The sequence below is a fragment of the Vanacampus margaritifer genome, chromosome 11, assembly GCF_051991255.1.
Source record: "Vanacampus margaritifer isolate UIUO_Vmar chromosome 11, RoL_Vmar_1.0, whole genome shotgun sequence".
NCBI lineage: Eukaryota > Metazoa > Chordata > Actinopteri > Syngnathiformes > Syngnathidae > Vanacampus > Vanacampus margaritifer.
In genome coordinates, this window is record NC_135442.1 from 14,037,522 (window position 1) to 14,054,494 (window position 16,973).

At 37.5% G+C, this 16,973-nt stretch overlaps 1 protein-coding gene across 1 annotated transcript in view; it reads right to left on the minus strand.

Annotated features, from left to right (window-relative positions):
- The window catches only part of tmtops2b (teleost multiple tissue opsin 2b), a 30,118-nt gene that overhangs the window by 9,291 nt on the left and 3,854 nt on the right, over positions 1-16,973 (minus strand). Inside the window, exons 2-3 of the mRNA XM_077579975.1 lie at positions 6,059-6,384; positions 8-241 (exon numbers count right to left, since the gene is read on the minus strand). Coding sequence (XP_077436101.1) covers positions 8-241; positions 6,059-6,384 — 560 coding nt within the window. The remainder of the gene's footprint in view (positions 1-7; positions 242-6,058; positions 6,385-16,973) is intronic.

A 16,973-nucleotide genomic window follows, 5' to 3' on the forward strand; every position in this document is an offset into this window, starting at 1 on the left:
CACTCACCTGCTTGTTCATGAGTATGTAGATGAGCGGGTTGATGACGGTGCTGCTCTTGGCCAGCAGGGACGGCACCACGCTGGCCACGGGGCTGATGGTGTCGGGCGGACCAAATGTCGCCATCATGGCCACCACGCCGTACGGCATCCAGCACAGCAGGTAGCACGCGGCCGTGGTCAGGACCATAAACAGGATGTGGTACTCTCGCTTTCGAGCTGCCGTCTTGCGGATCTTCCCCACCTGTGGCTCGAAAAAAAGAGCAATGCAGCAATCATCAAGTATTAACTCATGTCAAAATTTCATTTCAACTATTTCTATTAGTTAAACATTTTTTTTCCACTTTTGTTAACAAGAGTATGAAAACCTAGAAAAAAATTATTGTACATTTAGAACAGATACAATTTGTGATTAATCGTGAGTTAACTAGTAAAGTCATGCGATTACTTACGATTAAAAAATGTAATCGCCTGACGCCCCAAATTTTTAATAATCATTTCCTTAAAAAGAAAAAGTAAAATCATTTTTCCTTTAAAAAAAACATTTTTTCGTATGATTTCCCTAGTTAACTCACGATCAAATTTTATATCTGTTCTTAATGTACAATTATTTTTTTTCTAGGTTTTCATACTCTTGTTAACAAAAGTAGAAAAAAATGTTAAACTAATAAAAATTGTTAATGAATTTTTGACGTCTACAGCCGTCAATGGCAGTGAATGAGTTAATATTAAATAATTACATCTCAGAATAATTTCTCAGAAAAAAATAAATAAATAAATAATTACAGGCCTTGCGAGCTTCAGGGACTCTCATTCACAAAAGTACAACATTTTAACAGCAAACATTTTCCCTTTACCAAGACAAAAGTTCATTTTCGATTGGTTGCGTACGTAAGCATGGAACTGTCAATGTGGAATAAACATTTTCGAACGGCAAATATGTTCAAACGTATTTGAAAGTTTAAATGTATATACTATGTTCTTCTTGGCTAAATGCTAAAAACTTAGCATTGTTCCCTTAACAAAACGGAGTATTGACCTGGGGTCTATTTCACAAAACAGGTTTAGTGAGAATCATTTAAGCTCTCGGTCAGTTACCGTAGTAACACATTCCATGAACCAAACCTGGTCGGTTGCAGGTTTTTCACAATGAACCTCAAGGTTTTCTCTGTCCCCGCCTCCTTTCAGCCACACATTGAATTTCCTCATTCATAAAGTCCGCTGCGGCGAGTTTTTGCGTAAATACGCCTATAGTCTAGAGCAGGGGTGGGAAAACTTTTTGACTTGCGGGCCACAATGGGTTTGAAATTTTGACAGATGGGCCGGACCAGGAGCATTTGGACCTCATAGCACAGTAAAAACACACAGATAAATGTACAACCCAATTTACTTATAGTGTGCACTTTGGACTGCGTTTTTCAAATGTGCAAAATCCACATATTTAAAACAGCTTTTCCAATAGCTTCATTTTTATTGTTTTAGATCAACTTTTGCTGTGTTTTTATGCTTTGTAAAGTGACCTTGGGTGTTCTGAAAGGTGCTGTTTTTAAATGAAATGTATTATTATTATTATTATTATGATTATTATAAAATAGTCCTAATCCAGGTAGTACGTTTGCCTCAATGAATATGCAAGATTTTACACACTACTGTATTTGGCAAAGTGGGAGGAGAAATGTAAATAGATTATAATAGCACATACACTGTGATCTGTCAAACCTGGTGACTGCATCTATTATTAATAGATTTCAATTCAAGGCGTAAAGTTAAAGAATTTTTTTCCATTGGCCCACCCATTTTTAACCCGGGCCCACAGTACGTGTGACACATGCAGCTGCATGATAGCCGCTGCTGCCTGTCACGCGCTGAGGACAAAGCGCGTACATCCAATCCGTCTCTGACCACTTTTCCATCTCCGTGGGGGACGCATAGCACACGGTGTTTGTGCAGCAGCTCAAAAAGAAGCCAAAAGCCAACGAGGAAACGCTCATAGAAGTGCTCGACGCACGCCCCGGGGATGTATTCACCAATATCAACAGTCTCCTGCATGCGCGCTCCTCACCTCACCCATGACAACATGTAGAAAGACTATCTTCAGCTGTCAAAAGGATCAAAACACGCAACAGTGCCACAATGTTGACTGATAGACTGAACTCTTTGTCCCTGCTTTCTTTCAAAAAAGAATTGACCGATTCTCTGGACTATCAGAATATTATTGCTGTGTTCAACACAAAACCCTGCTGTCTCCTGCTGTAAATGTCCAAATCCAGGAAGAATTGTATTTTATGAATCAGTTATCTTGAGTTATGCTTACTGCCATTCTCCCGTTTATTTTATTTATGACCCGGCCAGGAATTGAACCCACGACCTCCCAGTCTCAGGGCGGACACTCTAACCAATCGGCCACTGAGCTGACACACACACCAAAAAAATAAAAAAAATAAAAAAAGATTTTGAATTTTTTTCTAGCCTTATTGGATAAGTTCGGCGGGCCGGATTGAAACGCATAACGGGCCGTATTTGGCCCGCGGGCCGGGGTTTGCCCAAGTCTGGTCTAGTCCACTTTTGTCACAAACATGACATGTCCTTTTGACAATGACCCTATTGATGAAGGTGCCGCTTATTGCGCAGGGAATTAAATATTCGTCGTGAGATTGTTATCAGACCTGGCATATGCTGGCATTTCCGGACAGTTATCTTTTTGATATGTGGTGTGTTTTGATCTACATACAGTTTAACGCTTCCATTGTTACATTTACTACAGTGGATGAAAATTGCTGTGATTTGAAAATGCTGGTCCTATCAGTATGATGCAGTATGAGTTCTTTACCATTAACTCATTCACTGCCATTGACGGCTATAGACGTCAAAAATTCATTTTAACTATTTCTAATAGTTTAACACCTTTTCCACTTTTGTTAATAAGAGTATGAAAACCTAAAAAAAAATAATTAAAAATTACATTTAGAACAGTTATAAAATTATTGATTAATCGTGAATTAATTATTGAAGCCATGTGATTAATTACAATTTAAAAAAATTAATCGCCTGTTGCAATTAAAAAAGAAAAGAAAATATTATTTAAAAAATTAGGGGCATCAGGCTATTACATTTTTTAACCGTAATTAATCGCATGACTTCTAGTAACTCACAATTAATCACAAATTTGTTCTAAATGTTCAATACATAAAATCAAGGTTTTCATACTCTTGTTAACAAAAGTGGAAAAAAATGTTAAACTAATAGAAATAGTTCAAATTAATTTTTGACGTCTATAACCGTCAATGGCAGTGAATGAGTTAAAAACGACACCCATAGGAATGAATCTACTTTGAACAAGATAAACATCACACATGAATCTCAAAATTAGAAGCTAAACCAAGCACAACAAATAGAGCACGGGGGGTCCTTTCCTGGAGGACTCTTCATTTGGACATAAAGACAAATATGTAAAGTAGCCTAGATTTAGTGCTTCCATTATACAAACACATCTGAGAATGATCTTCAGCGGCCAGATGGGTACTCATGTGAATAAATCCCCCGTAATACTCCAACAGTTTACAAGTGATTGCAACTTGAGTTAGGGAAGATCTTTGAAGCATGCTCTCGCATACAACAAGTCATTAAATGGATTTTTTTGCTTTTGTTTACAGGACATCGGGCCAAACTTGTGTGAGACGTTTGAAGTACAGTTCTCAGACTTATCGAGTGAGATGCTTGGCCTTTTATTATTTTTATTTTGAGGCAAATAAACAGAATTCACATCTGTTACTTATAAATCTGCGATAAAAGGCACGTTTCTTTTATAAGGGTGAACCTGAATGTGTGAGAGGTCTCAAGTCAAAAAGACTCGAGGAATTGTGAGGTTTGGCCTGTCAAATTGCGCCACTTCAAAGATTCTAAAATCTGAAGTCTGAACTCAATTTTTTATTTTATTTTTTTGGCAAAGAACTTTGAGGTGGTCATTTGTGTTACAAGTTTCAAGTCAGTCTGATTTATGGAGAGATGAGCTTTAACTAACAAAGCTTGAGACCAACGCCACTGTCTGGCCAAATTCTAATATCTGAAGGACTTTTTTGCAAAGGACATTTTGCTGAACTTCAGATTCAAGCCAATATTAGTTAGTCACTTTTTTTTTTTTTTTTTAAAGAGGAAGTCAACCCCCCCCAAAACATTTTTTTTTTATTGACGATAATATGTTCTATGGAGCACCACCAGTCTAAATATGGTATTCTGGTCAATATTGTGTTAGTGGAATATGAATGAAGCAGCAAAATCCAGTCGTTTTTATCCATCTCAGGGGGCGGCCATTTTGCCACTTGCTGTCGACTGAAGATGACATCAATGTTGCTCAGGTCTCAGGTAACAACCAATCACAGCTCACCTTCAGAAACAGATGAGCTGCGATTGGTCGTTGCCTGAGCCCTGAGCAACTGTGATGTCATCTTCAGTCGACAGCAAGTGGCAAAATGGCCGCCTCCTGAGATGGATAAAAACGGCTGGATTTTGCTTCATAATTCATATTCCACAAATGCAATATATATCAGAATGTCAAGTTTAGACTAATGAGATCACATAGAACATATCATTGTCAAGAAATGTTGACTTCCACTTTAATTGTAGAATTGTGGGGCTTAGAAACGTTTTATACTTGTGTGTCAATGTAGTAGAAAATGACAAGCCATTCAAGATGCAAAAATCTGCTACTAATTGCTTTTAGGTACAATTGAAGGGCATTAATGAAATAGCACTATACAATTCGGTTAATGTAACCCACTCAGTAATTCTAAGCGAAGGCTAATCCTTACTTCTTGAATAAAAAGCGGCTTATGCACACTAGAGAGTCATTCCAGTGATAGAATAAGACTGATTAAAGAAGGAGACATCTGAAAACAACATCACAGTTATAGAAACCATCTATACGATCCAAAAGATGCACCCACTGCCTCGGATTTCATCTGGAGCAGGTCAGAATCTGTATTTATTGTAAAACATAACCGCAAACAACATTAAAAATGTAAATGTATCATATATTTAGAGGGATTGTCCCAAATAGTTGTCATATTGATGGACAAAATGCAATGTTGCCATCGCATTATCTCTATCATATCACCCTGCGTCTGTTCCACATCCCTCTGTGGGATAAAAGCTCACACTGCCTCTTCCCGCGTTCAGAACACAAAGGATGACCACAGGACATTCCACCAATAGATAGTCACTTGATTTATGGGCTGTCAATCAAAGAAGGCAGCAGTGAATATAGTACACCGATATCACACTATGGCATCATCTCATTTGTCAGCCGCTCTCTGGATCTGTAGTTGACATTTGGAAAATGGATGTTCAGCACACTACGACTCGGGTTTATTGACAGTGAGGCATTCACTGTTTGGTCCACTGCTTGAACCTATGGATGGTGAAGGGTTGTACACAAAATAGCCTAATGTACATTTGCCGTTTTGCATTTATCAACCTGAATTTTCTTTGGAAGTTAGTTGACAATCAGTTATTTTACGGTCATTGAAAATTTAGATCATTGCAATCATTATAAATGGGGTAAGATTAAAAAAAATGTTTTTATCAGAATGCAAATGAGTCAAGTTTAATCAGGATTTGATGCAGATTGTGCAATTATCATTTAATTAAATCTAACATGGTAAATCAAATGTTACCTTTTCAATAACACATCTGATCCCATTCAAATTGGCTTTGGAAAATCCTGTGTAACCACGATCCATTTTTAAATGAATTGAATAAACATGATTTCATTAGAAGCATTGTGCATGCTGAGTCATGTCAAACCAAATTTTAATTGTGTGGATTGTGCATCTGCCATAAATTAAGTTTGAAAGAAAATGAATTCAGATTATGTTCAGGTGCTCATTTCTGTCAAATCTTGCCTGGTTTGAAAATAATCCTATCCATCATCTATCCCTTCTTCCATCCATTAATCTATCCACCTGATGTGCCTTAAGACAAAATAAATATCTTGCAACACCAACACGGGTACGATGAAATTCATTGCTGTACATGCTTTCCCGCGTTTCAGCAGAGTTTCTACCTGTTTGACAGCCCAGAGCAGCCTGCCATAGCAGTAGATCATGACCAGGACAGGCAAGCCCAGGCAGAAGATGAATAGGCAGATGATGTAGGCGTGCGACTGGGTCGTCTGGACCGTCCAGGATACCGAGCAGCTGGTTCCGGCTCCCTCAATGCCGTAGCTGCTCCAGCCCAAGAGCGGCGGCACCGTCCAGAACAAAGAGTAGAGCCATGAGCCCCCGACGGCCAACAGGGGCTTGCGGTAGTTGGGACCGCGCTTGTTGTACACGGTCAGAGTGCTGTAGCGGTCGTAAGAGAGGATCACCAGAGAAATCAGCGACACGATACCTGGGAATGCACGGACAGATTGTGCGTTAGAGAACAGAATGTGCAGTCTTCTTTCAGCAATTTTTCCATTCTTGGGTCAATTTTTCCCAACTTTGAGACAAGAAATGGGTCTGTTAGTGTAAAAAAAAAAAAAAACTCCTAAATATTGGTCAGATCCTTTACTTGAGTTGAAAAATTGGGTCATTTTGTATAAAACAACCCAGAATGTTGGGTCAAATTGATTCATAAAGTGGATCGGTCCTTTTGACCCAACTGTTTTTTAAAATGTAATAAGTTATGTCTGCCATCTAGTGGTGAATGGTGTTATTACAATTTAAAACTGATCAAGCGTGGCATATTTTCAGTGTCCTCTGTGAGAATAAACTACAAAAGCAAATATTGCTGCAAATTTGAGCCACAGTAGTTGAGTAAGTCTTCTTTGTTTGTGTCTTCACGACTGTTGGCCAAGTTGCGCACATCAGAAAGAATCATAAGTTAATCATGATGCACAAAATGTCAATTTATATGTACTCTATTTAATGATGTTATTTCGACATGTTTTCTAAAGTAAAAAAAAAAATACATAAGCCTTTTGTGTTAGTAATAGCATTATGCTGACAACTTAATATGTACAATATTTGAAGTGTATAAATGGAATTGTTCATTAAACTGGTTCCTTTGGTAACATCTCAAAAGGAACAAGGAATTTTACCAGTAATATAATGTTGTGTAATCGTTAATGTAATGGAGTTTGATCAAGTCAAGGAGGAAGCGGCTTGTCCTGCAGCCTGTTGCATGCCCTTTGTTTGATTCCTCTCCTGTTTGACCTTATGTTCCAACGTCTGCGAATGCTTCTGTTTTCTCATTACATGACGAGACGGTTTGAGGCATTGTGCAGCTGAACCTTGTAACTGGATACTTCATGAGTTTCGCATTTCCAAGGCCTCATTGCCTTTTTTTTTTTTAATGTACAATAATGCATAATTTACACTTACACTAACATAAATATTTCAAGCCTAACTTAAGAGTTATGTCATTTTTTTACATGACAAATTCCCATTTATTTATTTTTAGATAATTTTAACACAAACCTACCAACTAAACCTTATATGATACATATTCATTAGTCTAATAAAGCATATTTATTTGAAACGCATAATCCTCAGGTTTATGTATTTACTATTTTTTATTAGTATTTATAAAGTATAATACCTAACTAAGTTTTGGAGATGTCTGCATTCAGTTTCATCCCCAAAACATAAAAATTTACAAAATTAAAAAGAAAAGTACATAAGTGTTTTTCACATGGCAGTGTATTTATCATGTATAGGTAACCTGATTATTATGCAATTTAAACTATATACGTTATGTATTTTAAATAAATACTTATTATTAATTTAGAGTAATTACACTTTATTCATACTAAACACTTAAATAAATAAGCTTATTAGCCAAATAAATATGTATCATACCCGGTTTATTTGGTAGGTTTGTGTTAAAATTATCTAAAAAAACAACAATTTTTTAAAAAGGAAATGGGAATTTGTCATGTAAAAAAAATACATAAATCTCAAGTTAGACTTGAAATATTTCTGTGAGTGTATATTGCATGGAAATGTTGTAATTGATTAAGTCTGTGTTCTCCAATTTCATACTATCACTATATTATAAGCACATGCAAATCTGACACATCAGGGTTGTTCTGTGGTTCAAAATACTAAATTTTTGCATTCGGGACGCATCACAGTTAGGGTGGGGGCATTTAAAACAACAGGTGGACTCTGTAAACCAAGTAAACAGAGCACACCTGTGGCATGGCAAAAGACAAATTGACTGATCCAATGCTTAACAACTTATAACAACAGCTGTCATGAAAATGAGAAGGACCGTCCATCATCATCAAGTCCTTTGATGCGAATTTGCCAATTCAGTGATTGTTTTTTTTCAAGCAAACAATTCATTAGAAAATTCACAACAATAATGATATTTTCCATAACAAATCTTATCTGGGTTATAATGATTTATGCAATTACAGAAGGTAACTTTGGCATAATAAACCTTACTTTGGCATTATTTGTGAAGAATTGTACATCAGGAATCAGAATTATGTGTTTTCTTCAATGTTTTGGCCACATTTCAGGTTTCCTTTTTAAAAACCCATCATATATGTATTTTAAGACACTGTAAAACAAAAGTAAATAAGCCTCGTAAATTTGACAAATGACAGAGAAAAGTGGTGTTAACAACCATTCCAAATGTATACTGTATCTATGTAATTCAGTACAACATAGTTCTCAGTCTTTTCAGCAATTCTCTTCAAACATGTACAATATCATGTATTTAGAAACAAATCTATGACTTCATTTTACAAATAAACTGAGGCTTTTAACATTGTTATAAAATATTAGTGAATGAGTGAAGGAAAGCTAGCAGCCATGTACAAAGTGGTTCACATTTCTGCATCACAGTTCTGCGGTTGCTGGTTTGAATCTCGGCTTTGTCACTTTGACAGTTCGTGAAAATGAACATATGTTTCCTACTTTTTGACAGAGTTGGGCTACGGTCTCATTGTGGGCTTTACATGCAACAACATGACGTGATGCTGAGGAGTGGACTAAGCCCAGCTGTTGTTCCATTGCGTGATGGAGCTGCTGCCACGGGCCATGTGCTTTAACACCCTTTCAAGACAAAATTATAAATAAGCAAAGAGGTCTCCTCAGAGAGTGATTTCAAGCAAACCTTCTTTGATGCTAGAGAAAAGTGATGTTGAATTTTTGTGGGCTTAGTGAAGGCTCCAAACAGCTACTGTAACTGTGAGGGTCAAAATCCCAAACTGCTTGTTTTGATTAAGCCAGATATTGCCCCCAATCACTCGCCGGGGTGGATAGCGATGTGTCTCCACACGATGTGGGCGAGCAGAACAAAACAGCAGGAGCAAATAATCGGGAGCAGCTACAGGAACATCCGAAAGAAACACAGGCAAAGCCCAACAGTGAAAATCCTCTATTCATTGTTCAAATCTTTTAATCGTCTCGAAACGTTTACAAAATGGCCGATGGGTGGTAAGGGCCAACCAGAGGCCACTGTTTGTTTCTTTCCTTACAGTATGTATTTTCTATATGATATAATGCAATGGTGATACTGATAGAATACAAAAAAAAGTCAAATTCTTATGAGAATAACATCTTTATAGCACAAATAGTGGGTCATAATGCTGTAAGAAAAAAAAGTATCACCTAAAAGTCATAACGTCATGTGAAAATCGATACACAAGGCAGTCTCCTATTACCCACGACTATATTATCCGCAAGGGAAGTGGTTCAATGCCAGTTGTAGAAATATGGATGTTGAAGCAACACTGAAAGTCCAAGGTATAGAAATAGAAAGGGCTAATGAAATCAAATTTTTAGGTACTAGTGCAGGGGTGCTCAAGTTCGGTCCTCGAGAGCCCCTATCCAGCCTGTTTTCCATGTTTCTCTCCACTAGCACACCTGATTCATCATCAGGATCGTTATCAGGCTTCTGCAAAGCTTGCTGATTAGCTGATCATTAGATTCAGCTGTGCTGCAGGAGGGAAACATGAAAAACAGGCTGGATAGGGGCTCTCGAGGACCGAACTTGAGCACCCCTGTATTAGTGTATTGAAGAACATTTAACATGGAAAGCGCATACAGAACATGTCAAATCGAAGGTATCCCAAACCATAGCCGTTTTACACAAGGTTAAAGAATCATTGAACTAGAATGCTTTGCTATTGTTATATCATTCATTGATTGTTCCATACCTGACCTATTGCATTGAAGTGTGGGGATCCGTCTGCAAAACCTATACTGAACCCATTTTTTATTTTTTATTTTACAGAAACACGCTATTCGTGTCGTGTCTGGATGTGGCTACAGAGACCACACTAATCCAATATTTATACAACTAAAAACTTTAAAATTCAATGAATTGATGGAAATGAACCGCCTTAAAATATTGTACAACGCCTATCATGGATTTTCACCGGTTAATATAGAAAACTACATTCATAAAAAGGAAAAGTGAGTACAAATTAAGAGGAACAAATATTTTTTCCAAACCTAAATACAGAACAAAACAAAAAGAAAGATGTATTTCAACTGAAGGTGTCAGTTTTTGGAGCAATCTGGGTTATAAAACTAAATCATCTCAGTCCATTTGTATTTTTAAAAAAATGTATAAAAGCTCACTTACTGGAGAAATATATATAGCACAATTTGTCTGTTACTAAATAGCTTCTTCATTGCTTAATGTCATTTATTTTGTGTTGAGTATTATTACTATTGTTTATTTTTATTATATTTTTTATTTTTATTTTTTTTATCAGGGGCAGATACCACAAATTTCACTTAATTCTTCCCCCTTTCATATCTTTTTTAAAGAATGAAATAATTTTTTTGAATTGAATTGAAAAATTTAAAAAAAGGAGATCTTGCATTTTACTTGTATAAACACACTGTTCCCACTTTCATTTCTCAGACTCCAGTGGGTCAATTTCTGCTTCCACAATGGCAAGCATGTATGCGCTTCCACTGCCCTGATTTTAATGGGAACGAGGGGGAGCCTTTTCAATGGGGTGGGAGTCGGCTGTGTTCCATTTCACAACGACCCAAATCTACCTGTGCAGAATCTAGGAAAATAAAAATCGAAAGGAAACTCCCCCCCGTGCGCACAGTTAGACTGTGCTTTGCGCTAGACTTCAGCTGGGAACAAAATAGGGCCCCAAGAGTCTATCCCACTCTATGATTGTATTCATATTTCACTAGTATTCTTGAGAAAATTTCATTGTAGCACATATTTGTTTTATTTACAGCACTGTTTTTTGAGTAATAACTTTAATGTGTGTAATATCCTGCTTTTGTCAGCCCCTAGATTATCTAACAGCCTCCCAGTGTTGACTAACAATGCCAATTTTTCTATTTGGCCTACGGGACATTTATGATTGAGCCCTAATGAATTCTGCCTTTCCTTTTTTTCTTTTTTTTTCTGGAGAGCTCAGTATTGTTCATTCGGCAATTCTACCAATTTGACATGTCATCATTATTGCTCTCTATTTTTTATTTATTTTGTATGTGGGTGAGTATGTGTATGTGCGTGTGTGCGTGCGTGTGAGTGTGTATTCATTAGTTCACCTAAAAACCTATTAAAAAATCCCATACCGTTCACCTAAACCGAACACGTCCAGCCAGAGTCGTGAGGCCGTCAGGAGACCCGAGGAAGGACCAAAGAAAAGAAAGGAAAGTGAAATCCAGCACCCACCACCCACCACCCACCGGGCCACCAACCAGAGTCCTTCACCAACCCCAGAAACATCTAAATTCCAACAAATCAAGGAGACCTCAAGAGACCAAAGGAGAATATCCTGTAATATCCTGCTTTTGTCAGCCCCTAGATTATCTAACAGCCTCCCAGTGTTGACTAACAATGCCAATTTTTCTATTTGGCCTACGGGACTGTTATGATTGAGCCCTAATGAATTCCGCCTTTCAACAAGTCTCTGCGTCTGATGTGACCTGAAAACAGAATCCAAATGTGTTGATCTACGCTGCAATAAAATTATTGTGAATGGTTTGTGCTGTCTGTGTGATGTATAACACTGATGGTAGAAGAACCCATTAGACCATTAGAAAGTATTTTTTCCGGAAGAGAGCCTACTTCCGTTAGTGGTGCTTCACATTTAATCCCCACTGCTCCACACTAAATTGAACTTAAATTGCAGCATGTGGGACACGAGCAGTGGGGGAAAACAACAACAAACAAAATCTAAAAGCTATTGGGAGATTTCTTCAAATGTGAGATGGGTGTAAACAACAAGAAGGTTCACCATTCAATTGGCCTGCTCCTGTGGCGAGACACCCACTGAGATGAACTTCGAACTGATGAATCATATCTGACGTTTTAGTGTTGCCCCCCGCTGTTCAGCATTGACTGCTGAATCACGAAAGAAAAAATCAGCAGCATAGGTTTAGACTTCGATGTTCACGTGGCACTTTTAAAGGGGAGGTCAACCTCAAAACTTTTTTGGGGCACTAATATGTTCTATGCAGCCCCAGTATTCAAAATATGCTATTCTGTTTAACTCATTCACTGCCATTGACGGCCATAGACGTCAAAAAATCATTTTAACTATTTCTATTAGTTTAACATTTTTTTCCACTTTAGCTAACAAGAGTATGAAAGCCTAGATATTTTTTTATTGTATTAAAATTTGTGATTAATCGTGAGTTAACTAGTGAAGCTATGCGATTAATTACGATAAAAAATTGTAATTGCCTGACGCTCCTAATTTTTTATAATCTTTTCTTTAAAAAAAATAAATTAAGAAAAGATTATTAAAAATTATTAAAAATCATTATTTTTCAAAATAAGCCTTTTTATGCCAAAAATGAGCCTGCGTCCTCAGTCTTACGCAATGTTGGGAATTATCATCACTGGCAAGCAGGATTGACGATTACTGTGGCTGCCTAGAACTGGTCAGGATATAATCCACAGTCAGCATATGTTGGCAAAATGTCCACATTGAAATTTTAATCCAATGTTGGAGACACTTTTCTGATATTTTATATTAATGTTCTAAAGTACTGCAGTATAAAACACAATAACGTTTTTCTTACTATGCTACATTGTGATGATGTAATGATTTCATACTACACTATAGCATTATTTTGCATTCCTGTGCAATATGTAATCCATATCTAATTCTCACGTATTATTCCCAGTTGGGGGAAAAACATGACTATGATATTGACATTAATATATCAACTTGACCTTCTAATCCTCTCGCTAGTACCTACTTTTTCCTTTTACCCTGGGTAAATTTAGTTAGCTTTTTTTTCTTTTCTTTTTTATAATTTTTATTATCTATACACACATTTTGCACACACAACTAAGGCTTCAATAAACATTAAAAACCCTTCATAATTAGCACCGTTGGAGTTGCAACGAACACATTACTGCCGCAATTCAGACTGTGTGTTAAAATGATGGGCCATGGCAATGGTGTCAATAAATATGCAGTGGACCCCCGCTACTCGCAGTTGGTTATAAATAGTGAAAATACATGTATAATTGGCATGCAGCCACTGAGACGGTTCAGATAATGGATGGATGGATGGATGAAACGCTGCAGCGCTCCCGCTGTTGAATTTGAATGGAATGAGAGGACCTGCTTCCATTGGCCTGCTGTGCTCCCTTCCATAATGCTAGCATTTGACTTCTGACTTGACTTGACTTCTACGTGCGCTAGTCTAGGAAATTACAAAAAGAAAGAAAACTCCACCCATGCGCATGGCTTGACTGCGCTTTGCACTGGATTTGCGCAGGGCACAAAAAAGGGCCCCTTTGAGAGAGAGCATATCAGGAGGACGAGTTTATTTATTCACACTAATTGAATTGCTACTCTGTATCAAATATAAATAAATAAATAAATAAAGCTGTGTTGCTATAGGTCACACCAGACTATAAGCCGTATGGGTGTCCACATTGGAACATGGGATATTGACACAGATAATCATCTGTGTTACAAATAATGATTTTTTTGTAACTTTTAAATTGCAAAAACAAACAAAAAAAACACTTGTAAATAACTCTTCTGGACTTTCTTTGTGACGTCATGCAAGAGAGGTTGATCCCAAATCAGGCTGCACCTCGCTCGCTCGTGGGTTATATCGCAGAGCTTTTGTCGCTCCCTGATGTGAGACCAGTCCCTCTAAAAAAAATGGGATCCCTTTTTGCTCTAGTGAACACGCACACTTGAGGGCAAGTCAAAATATTGGTGGCATGAAGCTCGTTAGCCCGCATACATAAATTAGCTACTTCATGGTTTGAGCTGCAGGGTTCAAAGCGTGCGAAAAAAAATTGTGACTTATGAAAATATGGTCTGCAGTTTACATGCCAACTGCTGGATCCGGCAGCCCTCGTGCAAAAAAATAAAGTGATTAACCACACATTTGTATTGATCTGCAGTTTGAGAGGGGACAAGAAACATGAGCGATGTACTGAAGCATTCCAAATAGCCTGCCGAGCAACAGGATTGCAAAAGGAATTCTGTGCTCTTTGCTTCAGAGCCTTAAAGGATCTTTGTGCAGTTTGTCACTTTTTTACTTGCTACTGCTATCTCTGGCCCAAAGTGGAACTGCAGCATCTGTGACTGCAGGCTCGTTCATGGTGCGCTGGGAGTACGGGCACGATCTTAAAGCGACAGCCACAGTTGACAAACTGAGACATGACTTCAAATGAGGTAAGAAAAACTCCGATCTTCCCCTCCCCAAAGAAACTGTGGCGTGTGCAGGGTCCGCACACGCTACTATAAAAGGAAGATAAAAGCTGATAGATGCAGTCAGAGTAAAACAGTCAGGGCTCTTCGTACTCAACGACAGCTGTTGACACAGCAAAAACTGTTCAGGAATGCTTTCTTCTAGATGATCTTATTTCAAAAATGATGCTGGCGGCAAAAATGAATAGGCTATTTTAGTGGACTTTTAAAAGAGAAGTTTGTTTGCTTTGATTCTCCTTAATATTCACACTTTAAATGCAGGGATGGGCAACAGAACCCGTTGATTAATGTTGGTTTGCTGTTTAGCAGTTTTGTGCTAATCTTTAATGCTAAGTTTTATGCAAGAGTGCCCTTTACAACAGAAAAAAAAATCACAATATTTATATATATTTCTAAATACAGTGGTCCCTCACTACTTTGTGATTTGATTATTGCGGATTCACTCTATTGTGGATTTGTATTAAGGTCCATTTATGCTGCTATTTTTGTCCTTTTTTGTAATATTTGAGTAAATAAAAACAGCTTTCTTTCATTCAACACAATCTATTACATTTTTAAACAAAATAGACCTATAGAATATTTGGCAAATTAAGAAACGTGTACCATGATAAGTTGTAAAAAATGTTGACATTTTTCTTCTTTTAATTCTTCTTAGCAAGTTAGTGTCCCATCACTAGTGAGTTATTCTTAGAACAGACCACAATTAGTAAGACCAATGCGTGTGTCTCATTCCCCCACCCGCGCCATCCCCGTGCACTGCAGGAGAAGTAGACAAACAAGTTAATTGAATACAGACTTCAAAATGGCCGCTCATTTACGCAACTCCGCAAGAAGAGCTCGTTAAGTTGACAGACAGTATCAGAGGTTATTTTAATGATCTCTACTTCGCGGAAATTCACATATGGAATATGGACGCAGTTTGTCGTTTGCTTCAAAGCTTTGTTGTTGGGTTGGGTTAGTGCCAGTGGATCTTTTAGGCATGCATTGAGAATTGTATTATAAAAAATGTAATATATTAAAGAGCATGTTCATATTTCGCACATATGCATGCATTTTGTCCATATTAAAAATGGTGTTTTAGTCATACATCTAGTTAGGAAGTGCGTGGTCCTGTGGTCCCCAGTACCACTGATGAAAAATTGTGGCCCCTCCAGCTTTTATAGTAAGTTGTCCATCCCTGGTGTAATGGTTGACTTGACATTGTGAGTTCAATTCCCATCTCAGTAATGTTGTGAATGGTTGTCTGTCTTTACGTCACTAGTCCGGTATGTATTCTGACTTTTGCCCAAAGGCAACTGTTATTTATTTGTAAGTGACACATTAGTTAGTCATGTGCTTCTGACCAATCAGAGATGACTGGTCAGCCTTGAGCTATTTCCAAGTAATCAGTTGAGTATTCACTTGTGCATCATTTTTTATTTTATCAATGTAAAGTCAATGTCAACTCCAGTGGATGAGTTTTTTTTTCTGTTAAAGAATAAAACTACATCCAATGTTGTGCTGTCCTTGATTTCTGTTTGTACAATCCATTCTGGGCTTCCACCTAATGTGCAAACACATTTTCTTCTATTGAAATGCATCTCGTTGCTTTTGTGGTGTTAAATTACGGTAGTTCAATTCACCAGCACAAGCTCTTGGGTTGTAGTAGCCTATTGTTAAAGCTCATCATTTGAATCAAGCTCCCACAAGGACTACTTGAAGCAGCATTAGTTCAGCAAATATATGTATACAACCAATGTGCATGTGCAAATTACCTTAGCAAGGCCATTAGACATATAGATGGCACACGGGGGAACTGAGAACATCATAGAATGTCAAATTTTTCCACATTGGCGTACGTTATTGTATTGCAGGTGATTGACATCAGGAACAATAAGCAGAAAAGTAAGTGGGACGTGTGTAGGGCAGATATAGACAAATAAGCGTTCACACTCAGTCTTCAATTACCTTGAGGAACCTGTTTCTGGAATATGGGAGACATGCACGCATGCATGCATTTTTTTTTTTAAAAATTCTGGAGAGCTCAGTATTGTTCATTCTGTAATTTTACCGATTTGACATGTCATCATCATTGCTCTCCTTTTTTTTTGCATGCATGCATGCATTTGGAGAGGGGTGGAGAGGTTGAAAATGTGTACACAGTCTTTTTTTTTTTGATTGATCATCTCCTTGTTTGTTTTGGGCAATTCCGTGTCACGCTATTTGCTCATTCCCAAAGGAATATACAAAGCGGATTTTAAACACATCAGCACATTTCTGTTGCTAATTCGCTAATGATTACGGGTTTGACAGTTCCTGAGATCCATCTAATACT